The 21505-nt window shown below is 40.5% G+C and overlaps 1 protein-coding gene across 1 annotated transcript in view; it reads left to right on the top strand.

Annotated features, from left to right (window-relative positions):
* The window catches only part of Ric3 (RIC3 acetylcholine receptor chaperone), a 45978-nt gene that overhangs the window by 5888 nt on the left and 18585 nt on the right, over window positions 1–21505 (top strand). Inside the window, exons 2-4 of the mRNA XM_008853432.2 lie at window positions 13852–14078; window positions 15225–15294; window positions 18606–18699. Of these exons, the coding sequence (XP_008851654.1) occupies window positions 13852–14078; window positions 15225–15294; window positions 18606–18699 (391 nt within the window). The remainder of the gene's footprint in view (window positions 1–13851; window positions 14079–15224; window positions 15295–18605; window positions 18700–21505) is intronic.

Here is a 21505-nt window from a genome sequence, read left to right as displayed (position 1 = left end):
GAAGCAGGGTCTCCCTGTAAGCCCCAGCTGTCCTGGAACTCACTGTGTAGACCAGGCTGGCCTTGAACTCACAGAGATCCACCTGCCTCTGCCTCCCAAGTGCTGGGACTGCAGGTGTGCGCCACCACATCCGGCTCTCTATGTTCCTTTTTAAAAATTAATACTTCCTGGGGATGACTTTAAAGTCTTGGCATTTTTATTTGCTGACTTGGTTGTAGTGTGTCGGGATTCTAAGCCATTTCTTTTTTAAAAAAATACTCTTCTAGGCTTTTTCCATTTTTTAATACTTGATGTTTTGGAGCCAAATATAGGACTGTTTAAATTTGTCTCAGAACTTCAGCCTCTTGGAATTTTTTCAGAGTATTCCTTGTTCCATTCAGTGTCTTTGTTTACCATCTGTCTCTGCTGTATTGATTGCTTAGGACCGTCTGCTTTTCCCTAGTTCCCACTTTGCTTTGGAAACACTGGCCATCTCCTTGCTGTTTCTTGAACATTCCAGACATGCTCTCTCCTCAAGGTCTCTGTGTTTGCGGCGTCCTCTGTCTGCAGGGCCCCTCCTTGCGGTGTGTCCACATGTACCTTTTCCTTCATCTTCACATCTTCACTGAAATGGAATCTGACGTCCTCTCTGCTGCATCCAGGGTAAAGAATGGCCATAGACCTGAGATGGCTTCAGTAAAAAATCTCAGCTTCTTCCCGTCACTCCCTCCACCCCTTCTGCCTTATTTTTCTCCTTGGTATTTATCATCATCTTTACTGTCTCTTTTCCACTCAGAAAGGAGGGGCAGGGATTTATGTTTGCTTTGCTCTGTAGACCCGGCCTACATAGTGTAGACAATAAATGCTTATTGAACACATAAAAGAGTGAGTGGATGACTGAATGCTGGCTCCTGGGCATCATAGTTCCACTGTTAGCATTTGTAAGCTGTAACCATTACTATTATTATTTTATTTTTATGGTTACAGAAATTTTCATGCCTCCTTGTAATAAACTACTATGAATCTTATAAATTATATTCACAGAAAGCTTTATGTGGCATAAGAACACTGTATGACACAAGCAAAAAGTGGGAATACGTATCTACTGGAAATACGTCAGCATTTTTCTGGATCATGGAATTACTGGTGGCTTTAGTTATGTGTTTCTGCACTTGCTTTGTATGTGTGAGCAGTTCTGTTGTAATCAGAAACCAATGCTGTCTCTTCCCTCCCGTGGTAGCTGCACCCCTCAGCTGCAAGAATCCTTTTAGAATCTAGTGAAGGGCTGCAATCTGCTTGCTTCTCTGGAGTTGTGAAGCCCGCCAACCACTTTCTGCTTTCTGTAGACTGGAACAAAAGTTATCTTCATTCTTTAAACACTTCTGTTTTTTCATTATAAGTCATAAAACTTCCTTTAGTTGAGTGACTTTCTCAGTTCTGTTGGTAGAAATTATCTGGGGAATAAACTTGGACTTATCTTCCTTTAGAATCCCCCCCAACTTAGTTTTGTTAATTCTTCATTTAACCTAACATTTGACCTTTGTCAGAATGCACAGAAACAAAAGAAAAGCCAAGAAGCTCTTTTTCTGCATTTCTTATTATCAGGCAAGTTGGCTTTTTGCTCTAAACCTCACTAAAAATGCCCTTTTCTTTTGCTGTTTTTTTTTTTAATTTAAAAAATTTTTATTTTATGTGTATGAGTGTATTGCCTGTGTGTATGTAAGTGCATCTGAGCCATGCAGTGCCTGCAGAGTTCAGAAGAGGGCATCATCTGGAATTAGAGTTACAGATGGTTGTTAGCCACCATGTGGGTGCTAGGAATAGAACCTGGGTCTTCTGCAAGAGCAGTCAGTGCTCTTATCCACTGAGCCATCTCTCTAGCTCCCTTTTTCTGTAAGTCTTTTGATATATTTTAGACCTTGATCTTATGTAGCTTTTGGAAGCCTTGACACTCATTCATGCTTATTGCTCATGTGTTTGCCCATCATTCTGTTCTTTTACAAGGTCTAAGTGTAGATCTGCTTTTTCCTCTTTCTTTCCTACATGCTGGAGAATTTTTGAAATGCCTAATGTATTTTAAGACACCTTAGAGTCTCAGCCATGGTACTGTGTCTGTTTTCAAAACTTAACTGTCTTTCTTGAGCCTGTACCACACAACTTCAACTCTTGTTGCCACACCACTGAGATGACCTGAATCTCTTCCTTGTCACAGTAGCAGTTCCTCTACTACCTTGTATCCTTGTGGTGGGACATAAAAACATCAGCCGACTGGGTCAAGCTAACATTCTTTCCAGTGTTAATTGAATTAGACTTTGAATCATGGCAAGGTAGTTGAATCCTCCAGGATGATATTGTGTTACTTGTATCCTAGAGTTGGCTTTAGCAGAGTCCTTTCTCTACCACCTGCACTAGCTGGGAGCCTTTGACGCTCCCACAGTCCCATATATGGGGGGGGGGCATGCCTTCCTTACTGGCCACTTCCCAGTGGCCTTGTTCCCCTGGATCTATGTTCTCAAGTGGAACAGAACTCACTGAATCTTGATTTCTTTGAACTACAAAAAGGCATCATCTGTATTCATTATGTGACACACATACATAAATAATTCTTTGTTACTTTAATTAGTGCCTTATGTATTGGTATATAAGTGGCCTGAGGACAAATGACCAAATTATTTTGGTGCCTTACCATTTCTTTTCTCTTTGTAAAACATTAGATACCTGCTCTGAAGAAGTGTTCAGGGGTTAGGGAATTATTTTCATTTCAAAAGGTCATTTTACTGTTCATTTGTTATGGGAATGAACAAAAAACAATGGGGGTCAATTTCAGAGCCTTTGCACACATGTAAATCAGTTGTTTTTCAAGTTCAGAAACTTACAGGTGAGTGGATGTGGAATACTGATCAGTCATCCTTATCTCTATTTTGTGTTCTAGAAACAGTAAAATTGAAAGTTGGCTGGATAATGAAGAAAAGTTTTGGCTCTGTAAGTGACTAGGCTGAATTTTGAGATTCCAATAAAGGCCAACGGACACAGTTTACTTTATCCAGACCAGGTCAACAAATAATATAGCACAGAAGACCCAGAGCATTCTCTGTGGGGGGACCCAAACATAATTAAAACACTGTACCCTTATTTAAGTTTACTTTTTCCTCTAGCCAGAGGCCAGAAGAACACACCTAGAATCAAGTTGCAGCAAGGCAGAATGCATAGCTTTGGGACTTGTGGTACAGCTTAGTCTGTGTTAGGGAAGCTGGCTGATAGGATTGGGCTGGTTAGGTGATTTCCAGGAAGGTTGGGGCTGTACACTGGAATGCATGCTGTCAGGAAGTAGGCCAGATTCTATGGCTGGATGTCTTGACAGGGTTTCCCTTCAAGGAATACAGATAGAGACAGGCTAAAGGTGTCACCCATATTGTCCAGCCCTGGGGGATACTTGGTATTTTGTGGCTTGGACACTTTTCATGTTTGTCCGTCTTATTTTTGTCTTGGCTCATCATGGTCACAGTGCTTATGTGTAACCCTGAGTGCCAAGCTACTTCACAGCAGCTCAGACCAGCCAGCTAGCCAGCACGGCTACTCGTTCTGCTTCATCTGCTGTCTCCAGCATCCTGCCACCAGGGGGAACTGTTAAAAGCCTTTACCTGAGAAATAGCAACACCAATTCAAATTGTGCTTTAGAAAGATTATTATGCTAACAAAAGAGTGAAAGGTGACATAATGAGTGGAGTGCATAAACTAGGCTCTATGCTGTGCAACCTGGGCGATGGTTATGTTAGTTACTATATCAGATGGCTCTTTTGTGGGGAGCTTGATAAAAGATGAAAAAATACCTGGTTAAATTGGCAGAAAACATCAAGGCAGTGGACAGCCAAGCACATTAAGTGGAAGAGAACAGGTAGATGGGACTGGTGCAGGAGACTGGCGAGGAAGAGGCAGTCAGAGTTGTTTCAGCTGAATTGAATATGGCCTCTTCAACTGCTTCAGTGTTCAGAGGAAACATCTGTATCTTAAGGAACCAGTCCATTAAGACCTTTCTTGAATTGTGGTTAGCAGAGATAGAAACATGTCCAATTCTCTATTGATTTATTTGCCCCATTAAGACCTTTCTTGAACTGTTACAATGAAAAATATAAGTACATACAGTTCTTTATTGATTTATTTGCCCAAGAATGAAATGCTACAGATGGTTAATGTTATTTTCAGAATGCTCTTTTGTTAATAGTGCAAGAGTGTGCTTTTGTTTTTGTTTTGTTAGCAGTATGGGTGGTTATTAACAAGGGAAAGTAAAACTTCACTCTGTAAAATCCAGTAAGTTTTTAGCCAAGCGGAGATGGTATGCTAAATGAAAATATAATGATCAAATAAACCTGACTAGGGGAAAGCTTCAGTAAACCATGCACATTGACATGCCTGTAGAGGTAATCCCACAGCAGTTTTCTGCTTGGAAGCCTACAGATTTTAATGTCTTAGTGTTTTTATTCTGATCTTTTCTCCTGTCTCTTTTTACACTTTTTATTGCATTTATATGTTTAGTTAGTTAGTCAGGGAGTGGGCATGTGTCATGGTACATGTGTGGAAGTCAGGAGACAACTTGTAGGAGTCAGGTCTCTCCTACTCTGTGGGTCTTAGAGATCAAACTCAGGTCATCAGTCTTGTTAGCAAGTGCCTGCTCTTAACTGCTGAGCTATCTCTCCAGCTCGATATTGCCTGCTTTTAATGGCTGTATATTTAAGTGAAATCTAAAAGCACATGGCCTATTACAGTCCTGTGTTAGGTGTAGGTCCTGTGTGCATTGAGTGCATGAAGCAGGCCCTGGATAAGCAACTTGGTCATATAATTGTTGGTAACATATTAGATGAATTGGTTGAGGGAAGGTTAATAAAGGATGAAAAAAGGCTTAGTTAAGTTAGCAGAAAACATCAAAGCAGTGGACAGTAAAGCGAGTTAAATGGCAGGTGCAGGTGAGATGGGCCCATGGAGGCTACGTAGCATTATGTGTACAGTGTGCCCTAAGAGGACATTGCCTAGTGATGGCCTGGGCATTATAATTTCACTAAGTATACTTTGATGTTCACACAATAAAGTTGTCTAACACTGCAGATTCAGAATGTATTCCCATTGTTAAGTGATAGGACTATCCTAAGCACCAAACCTGGAGTTGTTTCTGTTACCAAGAAGGTGAGGGCTGGAGCCAGCCCTGGGTGCTAGGTCTATATGCAAGTATGATGTATTACCATCTGCACTTTTGTGTTCCTGAATATTTCATAATTGAAATTTTTAGAGAAAAATCATTTTAAGTAGAAATTTCTGGATGTTTTATTATTAGCTTTTAAAACAGTCTGGATAAATTCAGTTCTAAGAAACAAGATCTAAGAAGTAAGGCTTCCCAATTGAGGCCATTTATCTTCAGTGTTCTGACCCCAGCCTACCATCTTCAGTGTTTTCTTGAGTATAGAAGTTTTAGGATAAGCCCAAAGGTTTGAGAGAATGAATCTACAAGGGCAGAGTTTAGAAGGTGAAAATGAGTATCATTCAGGTTTGAGAACATGAAATCGTGTTTAGGAATTGGTGTTAGAGACAGGAAGAAAGAGCTTATAAGCCAAAACTCACTGTGGCTATACCTCTTAGAGGTTACAATGAATTCCTTAAGAATGAACAAGGTTGCGAAAGGGAAAGATAAAGAAGAGAGACTGAGACAAAATCTTGGAGGGGTTAAGAACCAGTCACACAGGCCCAGAAGGAATAAGCTGAATGACCAGGCAGCTCAGGAGAGTGATGCGTATCAAGGGGAAAACTTGACAGAGATTTATTTTAGGTTAATCAATATTTGTTGAATAACTGATGTGTGATAGTTGATAGCCTCTTGTGTTGCAGAACTGAGAAAAGCCAGTGACTTGATGGTAAGGCAGAGTCAACACACTCTGTTATACTCTTTCTGCAAACTCATTGAGGCTGGTACTAGCAAAGGTGAAGTGCTCAGATTTCTAGAAAATGAAACCTCCTTTCCTATTCAGCCTGTGTATTCTATTTTTTTTCCAGATTTGTCTCCCACTTTTGAAAGTAGTAGTATGAACTTTGTCAATGCCTCTGTGATGTCATGAGTCATTTCTTTTTCATTCTAAAGTAGGGTTTTAAAATATTTATTATTTTTACTTTATGTGTGTGTTATGCCTGCATGTATGTAAGTGCAACCGTGTTGTGCAGTGTCTGCAGAGGCCAGAAGAGTGTGTTGGATTCACCTGGAAATGGAGTTACAGACAGTTGTTAACTGTCATGTGGGTGCTGGGGATTGAGCCTGGGTCCTCCACAAGAGCAGTCACTGCTCTTAACCACTGAACCATCTCTCCAGCCTCCTAAAGTAGGTTTTGTCAATAACCTTTTCAGTCAAGACCTTGTATGTTTCTTTCCTTTTTTTAAATATTTTATTTATTATTTTTATTTTTATGTGTATGAGTGTATTGCCTGCATGTATGTGAGTGCACCTGTGTCGTGCAATGCTGTGGAGGTCAGAAGAGGGCTTCGGATTCCCCTGGAACTGGAGATAAGGACGGTTCGTAGCCGCCATGTGGGTGCTGGGAATCGAAGCTGGGTCCTCTGTAAGAGCAGTCAGTGCGCTTAACCACTGAGCCATCTCTCCAGCCCCTCTTTCCTTCTTATTTCATCATGATTCATCAGTGTTGTTTTTTGGAACTCTATTCTGTTCTTCCACTCTTACTCTCATGGATCCCTCCTCAACTCCATGTAAAGAAGTTGGGGTCTGGGAAGACGGCTCAGTGGTTAAGAGCACTTTCTGTGCAAGCAAAAGATCTGAGTTCAATCGCCAGCACCCATGTAAAAAGTCAGGCCTGTTCATGCACACACATATAACCCCAGGGCTATGGGGAGAGACAGGAGGATCACTGGGGCTCTCTGCCAGCCTAGCTCCAGGTACAGTGAGAAAACTTTTCAAAGGAATACAGTGGAGAATAACTGAGCAGGGTACCCAGCATCCTCCTCTGACCTCTGTGAACTCACATGAGCATATGCGTTCACACACACACACACACACACACACACACACACCCATACACACTCCATATGTACTCACACACACATACCCTCCTCAAAAAATAGTGTTCTGTCAGTCAGCGTTGTGCAAAGGTAGCATGAACTTCTAGTGGAAGCACTGAGTTTCCCAGCTGTTGCTGCCGATGCTTGGCTGTGGATTCTCCCACAAATTTGATCCCATTGTTCGTATTTTAAGAGGTGGCATAGCCTAGAGGTCCTTAGGTCACTGAGAATGCGGCCCTCAAAAGAGATTAAGGTAGTTCTCAGAAGACCCCAGGTGTCAGAAGGCTTGTTATGAAAGAGTATGCCTCACCACTCCTGCTGTTTGGCTTCCTCTCTTATGTGTTTTTTTTTTTTTTTTTTTTTTTTTTTTTGGTCTTTTTGAGACCGGGTCTCCCTGTAGCTCCAGCTGCCTGGAACTCGCTCTGTAGACCAGGCCAGCCTCCAACTCACAGAGATCCGCCTGCCTCTGCCTCCCAAGTGTTGGGATTAAGGGCGTGCGCCACCACGCCCGGCTTATGTGTTTTGTTTTGTTTTTTTAATCTTCATTTGTTTCCTGCTATGACATTTGTAGCCAGGAACCCTCATAAGAACGAGCCTGGGCAGTTTGGACTTTGAGCCTTCAAAATTCAGAGCCAAATAACTCAGTTTCTTTTTAAGGCATCCAACCTTGGGTATTTCATTGTAGTAACAGAGAATAAACAAAGATAAATAGCATTCAGCAGAATCTGGACCACAACTTGAGTGATATGAGGGTATCGAGTGCAGGCAGTTAGACACATGGCTTAAAAAGAGCTTATTGACAAAAAAAAAAGCTTATTAAGATACATCCCATATGATGCAATTCATCTAAAAATATACAATCTGCAGTCGGTGTATTTACAGAGTTGATCTGCAGTTCTTAACATACTTACAGAGTTATATAATGGTGATCAAAGTTTTCAAACATTTTGTCACTCCCCCAGAAAAGCCTGTACTCATTAGAAGCTTTCCTCCTTTGTATCCCCAAACTCTAGTTGTAGGCATTTACTACTTTCTATGTATGTACAGACTTGCCTGTTCTGGACATTTCATATTAATGAAGTCATATAATATGTGGCCTTTTACAACTAGATTTATTTACTGAACATGTTTTCATGTTACAGTATGTTCACTATTTCATTCTTCTTTATGGCTAGATAATATTCCACAGTATGGATCATATACCACATTTGTTTATTCATTCACGTGTTGGTGGATATTTAGCTGTTATATGAGTAATGTTTATATGACCATTTGTGCACAAGTTTATGTGTAAGTGTACAGCCTGTGAGTAGAATTTCTTGGTCATACAGTTACTCTGTGTTAACCTTTTGGGGTAATGCCAGAGTTTTTTTTCCAAAGCAGTTGTAATCTCATCAGCAGTGTGTGAGAGTTCCATTTTCTGAACATCCCACGACACTTTGTTATTACTGCCATTTTTATTACGGCCATCCAAGTGCATGTGAAGTGGCATCTCATTGTGAGTCTGACTCACATTTCTTTGATGGCGAATGATGCTCAACATTTTTCATGTGCTTGGCCATCTGTACATCTCTATAGAGAAATCTCTACTCAGATCCTTTGCCCATTTTTTTTGGTTTTTTTTTTTTTTTTTGGTCTTTTTGAGACAGGGTCTCCCTGTAGCCCCAGCTGTCCTGGAACTCACTATGTACACCAGGCTGGCTTTGAACTCACAGAGATCCGCCTGCCTCTGCCTCCCAAGTGCTGGGATTAAAGGCATGCGCCACCATGCCTTTGCCCACTTTTAATTGGGTTGTCTTTTACTATTGAGTGTTAAGAACTCTTCCTAGGGGCTGGAGAAATGGCTCAGTGGTTAAGAACCCTTACTACTCTTGCAGAGGACCCAGGTTCAAATCCCAGCACCCATATGGAGTCTTACAACCACCTGTAATTCCAACTCCACGGGATCCAAACCCTCTTCTGAAGGCTTCTGTGTGCGCATGATGTGCATAAGCTCACCCAGACATGCATACACATAAATAATAAATAAATTAAATAAATGCATGCTTTTAGAAAAAGAAACTTCTTCTATAATTTGGGTATAACTCTTATCAGATAACTGATATGCAAATATATTTTCCTGTTCAGTAAGCTATATTCACTTTCTTTTTTTAATAATTGAATTTTTATTGAATTTTTGTGATTTTCATACAGTATAGTTGGATAGTACTTAAATCCCTCTCCTCTCCCCGCCTGCCCCTGCCCAATTTAATGTACTCTCTTGTACATAATATGGCCTATAGAGTCCAATTTGTGTCTCCAAATGTCCTTTAGTGTGGGTCCATCCACTGGGCCCATCAAGAGTCCTATCCCTGTAAGACACTATCCCTCCCCCTCCTAGCAGCCATCAGTTGTCAAAAGTTCGTCAGGTTGGCTTGGACTTTTTTACTCATGTCCATGCCAGGATTTTTTCTCTTGTTTGAGCTTGTATAGGACTTGTGCATGCCGTCACCACTTCTGTAGGTTCATTTGAGTATGTAACGAGCTGTCTGGAAGACCCTGTATTTATTTTCTTGATGGTGACTTCTTTGGCACAAAAGTTTTTAAATTTTCTGTCAAAGTTACTTCTTTTGAGTTTGTTGTTTGTGGTGTTATATTTAAGAAACTACAACCTCATCCAAGGTTATAAAGACTTATATCTATGTTTTCTCTAACGACATTTTAGCCATTATACTTAAATATTTAATCCATTTGATGCTATATTTTTGATATAGTGTGAGATATAGGCCATTTTTATTATTTTTATACATGACCATGGAACATGGTATGACTGTCCCTACACATTTGTTGAAAGGCTAGTTCTTGATTTCTCCTCTCTTTCTCCCCCCATATTTATGTTTGCATATGTGTGCATCTATGCAGTTTGTAAATTAGGCACAGTAGTAAATAATATTAATTAGTAATAAAATGGAAAAATTGTCACAATATGCTGTGATGAGCTGCTGGTGCCACCACTCTTGAGCTTTGTGGCCATTACTATGTAAAGCAAGGGTTAACTGAGCAGTGTGGCCACAGTCACCCTGACAACTGAGGGAATACTGAGTGACTAGTAGGCAGGTACACTATAGCTCATGGATACTGTACATACAGGGATGATTTATGTCCTAGGCAGGATGGAGTGAGGTGGCATAAGTGTTTATCATACTGCTCAGAGTGGTATGTATTTAACAACTTATGAATTATTTCTGGAATTTTCCACTTGATATTTTTAGACCATGGCTGATTGGGGCTAACTGAAATTATAGAGAGTAAGACCATGTATAAAGGGGACTGCTATACTTTTGTTTCTGCTTTTGTCTAAACAGGGCAGTGGGGATATCATTTGATGTCCAGCTATTTCTCAGAATATGTTGTGTCAAAAACAGGACCTGCCATTAGTCTTTACGCAAGAGGGGTGTTTTGTTTTTTTGAGACAGTCTTGCAGTGCAGCCCAAGATGGCAGGATACCATGCACACTTGATCCTCCTGCCTCTACCCTGTGAATGCTGAGATTACAGGTATACTATCACATCCAGCTTTAATCATTTATTCTTCTAGGCTTTTCAGTTGCTTTTAATTCTGTCCTCAGACTTTTCTGACACTGGCTTGCTTTTGTCTTCGATCCCTCATTTTTCTTTCTGTCCTTTTTTTGTCCTCTTTGTGCATGAGTATTCCTCCAGTCCCTGTGGTCCTGGAAAGAGTTCATTCTGTTTTCATTAGTTTTGCCATTCTCTCAAGCCAAACTGCAGTCTAACATTCTGCTGTATTCCACCAATACCTGGGATCTAATAAGTGCTCAGTTTTTCCAACCACGTGCCTTCCTAGTCTCTTCACTATCTTCCCTCAGCCAGTTCTTCATCTTGGAGTGTTTTGATTCTCTCCCTGCTCTATGCTCTGTTTGATGTTAAATACTTCTGTTAATTACATGGTGATGGCCTTGGACCTGTCCTTTCTTCTTTATGCCCTTAGCTCTCACCTCAGGCACTTGCATCTCGTGCTTATTTGTTGTAATAGTCTTTTGCTATTTTTTAAGACCCTACTTTCTCTCTTTATTAGGCCCTGTACTCAACTGCTAGAGGACTCTTCCCTCAAGCATCTCTCCCTTTAAGGCAGCTTCTTGACAAGATCTGGGGTATCAAGTTTATCTACCACACCTTAGCATATGAAGTCCTCCCCATCTCTACTACCCTTTCCTTAACTCTTGTTACTTTCCTAAATGGAGCCAAACTGGTAGTGTTTCCTGTTCTCAGCCTCTCATTTTCTTCCACAGTTGACCCCATTTGATGGCTCTGACTCTCTTCTTTTTCTAATGTTGGCATACTTTCAATGTGTAAAGGTGGAATTTGTGTAGTAATGAAGACCTCGGTGATACCTTTGCTTGTTGTCTATCTTTGTTGTGGACATACTGCTTTGTATAAATATTGTTCTGTCGGGAACTTTATTTCTAACTTTATTTATGGCTCTTTTCTACCTATGGCAGAATCTTGACAAAATACATGTCTAATCTTCGCGGCTGAGAGATCTTAACAGCATCATCATTCTTCAGGTTAAAAAATGTAAAATAATATCTTTATGTAATTATCTTGATTTTTAAGTTTTAGGTCAGGTTTTATATGACAGCATATTGCTACATATGTTAAATCTCGTTATTGAACATTGGCAACCTCATATATCAGATAATCTCAAGAGATACATATGAGCACATACATGTGTGCACACATGCACACACACGTACAAAGAGGCTAAAAATAAAAGGAAACAAACAACAGCAAAGAAAGAGCCTTGCCCTTACTGAGATGATGTGCTATGAACTGAAGACTGGTCTTAAGTCAGCTCTGTTCTTGAGGTAAGAATGAAGAGAAGCCAGGATCCTCCTGCCTCACCCTCCAAGTGCTGGGTTTACAGGTATGTGCCACCATGCCTGACTGTAGACACTTTTGCAGTAACTTCTAAAAGTACCTCAAGTGTTCTATGTGCATCTCCTCCATTTCAGCTTTTTTTTCTAGGTATGGAATTCAGAGTTACTTGAAGCTCCTTGCCACTTCACAGTGAGCATTCTTGCACACGTCTGTAGTCTATAATTCACCTATGAGCCTTATTTGAGAACTTCGCCAGGATTTAGCCTCCAGAGAGGGATCTTCAGCCTGTGAGCAGAAATGCAGACAGCCCACATAGCAGATAGCTGTGTGTTTGTACTTGGACCGCAGTCATGAGAATTCTTGCCTCCCATGTCTTCACCAAGAAGTTGTGCTGTTATTCACTATTCTAACGCATGACCTTCTGGTGGGCAGGCATAAAGTGCTTTCTCACTACTTTGGTTATGCATTTTGGTCATTGTGACACTTTGAGTTTAATCATCTGTATAATGGTAGTTGTTTAGGTTTCCCTTTCTGTGAGTTCTTATGTCTTCTGTCCATTTTCTATAGGTTTCCTGTGATGTCATTAAATGGCAGACTTTCCCTGTACATTATAGATATTAATCCCTTATCAGTTCAATGTTAAAATGTTGCAGTTTTTCCCTTAATCTCAATCTTCCTAATCCTGTACATGGTCTTCTATATCAAACAGAATGAAGTCAGACCCAACAAACTTTGTATTTTTAGCCTTATTTTTAGTCTGTCTCCTGTCTGGTGTCTTGTGCTCTGGGTGCTGTCCATACTGCTTCTTCATACATACTTGTTCGTGTGGCCTTTTGAAGACAGGAAGATATTTTTCCTCTTTTCTTTATGTTTTTCAGGCTTGTGAACTTTGAGTTGTTCTTGATGGAGTCTTAAAAAAACACACACACACACATGCAAGAAAATGGATGACTCCCCCCTTCTGTAAGCTCTTCTACTCACAAAGTTGGGCCCCTTTGACCTTGTTTGTATATGAATCCCGTCTGCTCAGCTAGGGATGATTAGAGAGGGACACTTACCTCTTCCAAGGAATTTGGAATTAGGACCAGTCTTGGCTGGTTTCTTGAAGGACTTGTAAGTTGAGAGGTTTGGGGATGACTCTCTTCAACTATGCTTACAAAGAAATTACAGAAATTATCTGAAGAAAAAGAGATTGAAGAACTATGCAGAGAAACAAAAGGAAAAACCTGTGGTCCTGTGGTCCTGTAGAGACGAGAGAGTTTGAACTGGAATGTGAAAGTAGCCAGCCTGGATCCTGATGGCTTTCCAGTTTCTGGTTCTGTTCTCTCCTGAGGCCACATTACATTTCCTTATCTGTATTAGATAGGGATGGCTAACCACTGAAACAGACTCCCAAGTATGTAATGACCCTAACACAATAGAAGTTTATTTTCACTTCCACAAACAGGTCCAGATGGCTCCAAGTTAGCAGGGTGGCAGCAGTGGAAGGCCACATAGTTATTTAGGAACTCTGGTTAATGGAGGCTCTGCCATTTGCAACATATGGCTTCCAAGATCTCCCTGAACATTAGTATCCATCTTGCAGAAGGAAAGTGATCATGCAGTTTTATCTATGGGAAGTTTTATAGGCCACGTCTTGAAGAACTAGTGTAGTCATTCACAGTCCTTTGGTTGGAACTCAGTCACATGCCATATTTAACTCTGCAGGAGGCTGAAAAAAATGAGGTTTACCTATGGATCCAGAAGGAAGAGGAAATGGGTCTAGTGAGCAAGCTAGAGATTACCACAACGTGCTTCCTATGCTTTGGTAACCCTATCTTTCTAATCAAGTGCCTGTTTTTTCTTAAACATGTTCACATTGCTTCTGTTATTTGTACCTCAATGCATGAGATGTAATAAGCATATTTAAAATAGAAGAGATAAAGGTATTAATTTATTTTCTCAGGAAAATCGGGCCGATTCCCACCTGTAATGCATCATCACTCGGCACCCTCAGATGGCCAGACCCCTGGGGCTCGTTTCCAGAGGTCTCACCTTGCAGAGGCATTTGCAAAAGCTAAAGGATCTGGTGGAGGCACTGGAGGAGGAGGTAGTGGAAGAGGGCTGATGGGCCAGGTTATTCCAGTCTATGGCTTTGGGATTCTTTTGTATATACTGTACATTCTATTTAAGGTAAGCGAAATCATCTTAATCATATTATGTCAGTGAAAACCTAATGCCACTGTAATAAAACACCCTTTAGAGTCCATACAGCTCTTTCAAGTCCATCATGTGTTTAAACTTTGTCTTCTCTTTGTGAGGTGGTTAGAATAACTATTATGTCAGTTTTACAGATGGGAAATCTTAGCATAGAATTTGAGTTGCCACAGAATTTACAATTAAAATGTAGAACTAAAGTTTGAACTAGTATCTTCTAGTTCATAATCCAATGAACAATATAATTCAAAGGAAAAGAAGGACTAAGCATTTTGTAAGCTAAGAAGCATAAAGGTGCTCTGAGAAGAGGCTTGTTCTTAGGACTGGCACTATGATTTCCAAGTGGCCATGTGAGGCCACAAAGTGATGGCTCCAGTGTCACTTTGTTCTTCTTTTCCTCTCAGGGACACAGGTGCTGCTTTTAGTGTCACCTCTAGTTCTGGAGATAGAACTAACCTCTCATGAAAAGAAGCCTTCCATTTCCTAGTTCTGGGAGTCAGGGTGGGTCTTGAGACATAAGGCAAACCGCCATTTAAGTTCCTTCTCCAGGCAGGTGTGTTGTCCACACACTTGTGCTCTGTGGAGAGGCAGCAGAAGCTTCTCTTAACTCCTGACTGCATAAGCTGGGGTGACTGCAGTTCCTTCACAGCCAGGAGGCAGCCCAAGTTGTCTATGAGATTGCTCCTGGGGTGCTGTGCACATGACCTTTCCTTTGAAGAGCAGATGACTGTTGGGAGATTTTGTTTTCCTCATGCCTTGATCTTTTATTCGTCTTTTTGAGACAGGGTCTCCCCATAGCCCCAGCTGGCCTGGCACTTGCCATGTAGACCAGGCTAGCCTTGAGCTCACTGAGATCCGTCTGCCTCTGTCTCCTGAGTGCTGGGATTAAAGGTGTGCACTACCATGCCTGGCTGTGCCTTGATCATTTTTACCTTCTTGAATCTTTTGGTGACTTTTTCCTTTTTTAAGATAGTACTCTAATGTTGATACTTGGTTTGACTTCTGACTTAATTTTCGTCTCCCACCTTTTTTTGTTTGTTCATGTTTTCATTTCATATGAGGGGGTTCCATGACTGAGGTTCTGAGCTGCTGTTGATGTGCTGTACCTCCTTCAATCCTCAGCTTTCAAAGGGGAAAACCTCAGAAGATCGGAATTCCACTGCCCCACCAGGAAACACCCACAGGAAGATTAGTAAGTGCCCCTTCCCCATGTGTTCACAGTGTTACTGAGTCAGAAGCTGGAATACATACGGCCAGAGAGACAGTCTGTGGGTAGGTCTTAAAAGCATTTCTCAAAATTTGCTCCAAATTCATCTGATGCCATTTTTACCTTAGCTCTAGGAGTTCTCAAAATTTCCTGTATTGATACTGGGCTTTTAAGAAAAGTACAAAGCTGCCTGTTCACATTGCTACATGCTGGCCAATTAGTGTTAAGATTTGGTTTAGTTACTTTTCACTACCAGACTTCAGAATATTTATAGCAAATATCGTTATTTCACAGAGATGAAAACTGAGGCAGAGAAACTGCATTATCACCAAACTCAGTTATTAGTCTAGGGGGAGTTTAACACTTGGGAGTCTTGAAACATGATTATCAGATATTTATTGCTAGAATATTCTGTGTTCTCTAGGGAAATGAAATGAAATGTATATAGCACAGCCCATTTCTCTAAGAATTTATAGACTAAAATGGGTATCAGGAAACTTACTAGGGCGATGGGCAGATAGCTTGTGGGTAAAGCACTTGCTAAGCAAGCATGAGAACCTGAGTTCAGATCAGCTTTCATGTAAAAAACCTGGACATGGCTGGGCATGGTGGCACACACCTTTAATCCTAGCATCTGGGAAGCAGAGGCAGGTGGATCTCTGTGAGTTTGAGGCTAGCCTGGTCTCCATAGTGAGTTCCAGGCCAGCTGAGGCTGTAGGGAGACCCTGTCTCAAAAAGACTGAAAAAGAAAAAGAAAAAAAAAGAAAAAAACTGGACATGGCTGTGTAGCTCCAGCATTGGGGAACAGGTACATGCAGATCCTCGAAGCCCACTTCTGGTTCAAAGAGAGACCCTGTCTCAAGAGAATAAGATGGCGTAATAGAGGAAGACACCCCATGTCCTCTTTTCGCCTCCACGTGTGCATACCTGTAACACACACATACCACACACATACAAATGCACGTACACCCAAAAAAACTTGTAAAAAGATTGCTGCTACTTAGAAAGAAGTGACTTATCAAAAGCATTGTGGGAATCGCTTCTGAGTAGCTTGAGTACAGGGTAGACAACATGAAACCTTGAGCTTGCAGACGTCTGGAGGAGGCTGGTGGAGAGCGCTGTGGAAAGGGGTCTTAGAGTTGGTTAAGAGCAGATTACTACTTTATCTGTGGATATGAAGCTTTATCAGAAGGTTTTAAAAGAAAGGCATCAGTAGAATGAGGTGAGGCTGAGCATCTGTCCTAGACTATACCTGCCTTTTGGATTGACTTCTGGGTTTCCTATTGGACCAAATACCCCATCACGTTCTGCATCCTTTTTGGAATCCTGAATAGTCAAGGAATCTCTGAAGAAAGCTGCTGTGTCTCTCTATGAGATAGTGATGGTAAATATATTGATAATTTTTAAAAATTGTGAACTCTTTAAAGAGAAGTAAGTCCTGGACCAGTGAGATGACTTGGTAGGTAAAAACACTTGGTGACCTGAGTTTGATCCCTGATTACGTGAGTTTGAACTCATGTAAAAACGTTAGATGTGGTGGCAAGACTCTGTGATCCTGGCACTCGTACAGTGAAGAGAGAGGTAACATAGGAGAGCTGCTTGGATGCTTTCAAGGCAGCTAACCCAGAGTGCAGTGCAACAGAAACCACAAGACAGATCCTGTCTCAAAAGAGTGGAAAGCAAGAACTGAGTCCCAAAAGTTGTCTTCTGACTTCCACGTGTGTGGCATGGCACACATGCGTGCATATTCACAGACACAAATAGTTACACACTCTAATAATAAAATAAAAAATAAGAGTAGTAAGCACTGTCTCTTGTATAATGCATTTGAGACAGAAAGAAGTAAATCAAATAATCAAATGAATTCCTAAGACTACTTTTTTAAAAATATTATTTTTATTTTTATGTGTATGAGTGCATTGCCTGCATGTATATAAGTGTACCCATGTCATGCAATGCCCGTGGAGGTCAGAAGAAGGCCTCAGATCCCCTGAAACTGTAGTTATGGACAGTTGTTAGTCACTATGTGGGTGCTGGGAATCGAACCTGGGTCCTCTGCAAGAGCAGCCAGTGCTCTTAACCACTGAACCATCTTTCCAGACCCAAGACTACCATTTAAAATAATGGTAATAGCAGTGAGAATCATCCTTTATGAATCATGCAAAAAATAAAACTAATCTAGGCACTATATAGTGTAGTTCTCTATGCACTTTACAGATATTAACTGTTTATATACAGTTTGTTCTAACAGCATTAAAGGCCTTTGAGATATTATATTTTGTAACAATATATTTGGGTGGGAGAGTACTCAAGAATGAAATAGAAATCTAGATCTTTTATATAATGAGCAGCATTTTATTTTCCTATTGCCTAAAGTTCATATTATGTTTTGATTGAGTGATTTATTTTTTTCTGTTCCATGATTAGTGTCTTAATCTTAGTTTCTGTAGATACTTTCTACCGACTCTGATTTAGAAAATTTCATCTAGGGGCTGGAGAGATGGCTTAGCAGTTAAGAGCACAGGTTGTTCTTAAGACCCAGATTCGAATCTGAGCACCCACATGGCGGCTAACAACTGTCCATAACTCCAGTTCCAGGGGATCTAATGCCTTCTTCTGTCCTTTGAGGACAGTGCACGACACGGGTATGCTTACATATATGCAGGTGTAACACTTGTACACGTAAAAAAAAAGTAAATAAAAAAAATTTAAAGAGAAAATTGCATCTAGGAGAGAGAAAATGTTACATTCTACCTAGCATGGTTTATTTTTTTTCTTAAACAACTAGATTAGAAAACATTGGGCTTGGAGGTATTAAGCATAGTTCAAGACTCCCTCTACTGAAGAAATGTAATATCGAAACTATTCATTCCTAGATAATGTTTCCTTGGGTGCAGGTAAACAGAGCTCATTTCAGAGTCTTAACTCCTTAGTTGCATAGGTTTGGTACCTCACCCAAAAGCATTGTTTGGATCATAAACCATTTATTTATCATCTACATTTATTCCTGGGTGACTTGATAAGGGTATGCGTTTCACTGTTGGATATTTTCTCCATTTTGTCTTGATGTATTTCTATATGGAATAGGGAATTATTTATTACTTCCTAAACAAGAGTGTATCCTGTTGATCTTGGTGTCTAGACTGCCACACCCTTTGGATTAGCTGGAGAGACTCAGGTCTGTTCTCTTAAATCTCAGATCCCCCTGGATTAGGTTGTCATAGCCAGCCATGTTTCTTGGAAGGGCTTAGGGAGCTGTGTATGATGATTCTTAGATTGATGCTTGTTTTTTTTAGCCAATTTGGAGCTTGTTCAACTGCAAGAAAAACTGAAAGAGACAGAGGAAGCCATGGAAAGACTAATCAACAGAGTAGGACCAAATGGTGAGAGGTAAGTTTTCATCTAATCTGACTCAGACAATGTCCCATTTAGAGAACCCATACTTTTTCCTTTCTTTGATATATAGACCACATATTTTCCTTTTATTTAGTATCAACTTAGTTGTAATATATATATTCATTCTTAGTTACCATTTCAATTTTCATGCTATTGAACAACCTGTTTCCAAGACTTTAGTGTGGCACAAATTTTTGCTAGAGTGAGTCAACTTGTAAATCCTGCAAGATCACATAACCTAATTTTAAGAAAGCCATTTTCCTAGCTGTCTAATGTATAATTTTTAAGTAAAACATGATTATTGAATATTGTACTTTGTATTTGAGACCAAATAAGAGAAAGAGGAAGTGTAATTATATTAGGCATTTGTGTTTGGTGTTGACTCACTGCCAGCACTGAATTAGGCATTAAAAAGGTGTCAGGGGCCAAACTAGTTCTTTCAGATATCCCACAGGGAAGGCATACTTCTTTTGCTACCACACCAGCCAGGGATCTGAAAAGATAGGTGCAGAGGTTCATGGAAGTGGGAAGAGCTCAGAAAACACGTGTGAAGGAAGGCTTGGTAGGAAAACCAATATATGATATTAAGTACCAAGAGAGAGTCTAACAGGAATAGAGGAAGACCTTCAGAGTGTGAGGCAAAATCTCATGCAGGATGTGCTGAACGGTCTTTACTGCAGCTTCATGGGCAACTGTGGCATTTTTTGGTCTAAGAAACAGGCCTTGGTATCTTCTGTTTTCTATCTTCCATGGTCCTTGTGCTCCATGCCTCTTTCTTTGCTCACTGACATCTAGTTTTCCCGTTCTTGGCTGCTCATAAGCAGAGTAGATATCCTCTGTTGCAGCTCCCTGGCCTGACATTTTCTTGTAGTATCTACATTGCTGTTCAAATGACATTTATGAGGATGTACATTGCCTATTTAGGCCCAGGAAACTTGTGCAGTTCAGAAAGCAGGTTTACTACTTAGAATGTTTCTAAAGTAGCATATAAACATGACTGTATCTGTGTGAGTGTGTAATAGTAGTTAATATTTAGTGATTACTTGCTAAAGACCATGTCTGAGCTGACTCCTTTATAGATATCTAATGTACAGCTGTATGTATGAATGACTAAACTAATTACACTTCAGCTATACTTCTGTGGCCTTTCCTTCCTTGGTGGAGAGCTACCATGACTTTTTTAGACTTTCGTGCCTCAGAAAAATATCTGTACCTTGGTCTGGGCCATTGGAAATCTCAGGCATGCCTAGGGGGTCATGAAATTCACATATCCCATATGGACAGATCCCCTTACTTGGGAGATGCAATCCTAGGACCTTGGGATCAGAAACTACATGAAGATAATAAGTTTTTCATTATTACACGTTTTATTCAGACTCAAATCAAATGCTGATACCTACAGCATTTGTCATGGGCCAGGCAGGAAAGCAGCACTGTAACTCCTAACTACTTTCTGTCTTTGTGCTAGGATTATTTCTCCATGCTTTCTGTGCAGAGGCAGGGAGGTTGTACCATCTTTATGTTCTTGAAGCCACAGGTCCTAGCCCAAAATGTCTTACTCTATAATATTCTGAGGTGTGGACTCCTTGAGAACATATTAATTCCAGCCTGCAGCACAACAACTGCTATGTAAAGTGTTGTCTATAATACTTCTAAGGAATTGGAGAGCAGTTCTACTCCTGAGAAAGAATTATAGCTCCTGTCTCTTAACAATTCCCTCTTTTCCAGTCCATAGGATGTGATTTTTTCCTTGATATCCGTCAGAGGATGGTGTGATAAGAATAGGAGGTAGGAATTGGCTAGGCAGTTAGAGTAAAAAGACCCCAAAGAAATGTAGCCAGTTTCTTGGCTAAAAGTCAAAATGGCCTTGGGCCTGTTAGCAACATACTTTGTTCCAAGGCACAATCTAATCCTTATCTTATAGGTAGGCCCTATGGGGCGTTTCAAATGCAAAACTCTCAGGACTAGACAACCCATTTTTCTGCGTTGCTTTCCTTATAGCTTAGATCTTTTACCTTAGTTTTTTAAAGAATTGATATTTTTAAAGTGACATAGTAAATAATGGGTTTCATTATGGCCTTTTCATTCATTCATTCATTCATTCATTCATTCATTCATTCATTCATATATATATACACACATACATACACACACACACATATAGCAGCCCTCTGTTTTCTTCCCTTCCTGTTCTCTAAGATCTCTACCTCTCCTCTCATGTTTCCATTTCTAGTTCTCTCTCTCTCTCTCTCTCTCTCTCTCTCTCAACAGATACACATACATAATTTAAAACCAGGTTCCACATATGAGAGAAAATGTGGTATTTGTCTTTGTATTTTTCACTTAACATACTGACTTCCAGTTTCATTCATTTTCCTGAAAATGCTATTATATTAGTCATGGCTCTCTAGAGGAACAGATCCAATAGAACCAATATGTATTAGAAGAGGATTTACTAGATTTGCTTACATGATACAGTTGTCCAACAGCTGTCTTCATATTGGAGAGGCTGAGAACCTGGTAGCTGCTTGGTTCATGAGGCATCTCAGCAGTCCCAGTCTGGTGCTGACGGTCTGGAGGGTTCCTAGAGAGGCACTGACATTTAGTCTATGTTGGAAGCTGGAAGAAACTGGGTTCTGATAATCTGGGAAGGAATGTTGCAGCAGTGGCGACAAGAGGGTAGATAAGCCTGTCAGCTAGAGCAAAGGTAAGTGGGCAAAAGCAAAGCTTCTTTCTTGGACCTCTTGCCACCAGAAAGTGCTGCACACATTTAGGGTGGGCCTCCTTCCCACTTCTAATA

The sequence above is a fragment of the Nannospalax galili genome, unplaced genomic scaffold (genome assembly GCF_000622305.1).
Source record: "Nannospalax galili isolate Female #2095 unplaced genomic scaffold, S.galili_v1.0 scaffold44, whole genome shotgun sequence".
NCBI classification, from domain to species: domain Eukaryota; kingdom Metazoa; phylum Chordata; class Mammalia; order Rodentia; family Spalacidae; genus Nannospalax; species Nannospalax galili.
This window is presented reverse-complemented; position numbering and strand designations above follow the sequence as displayed.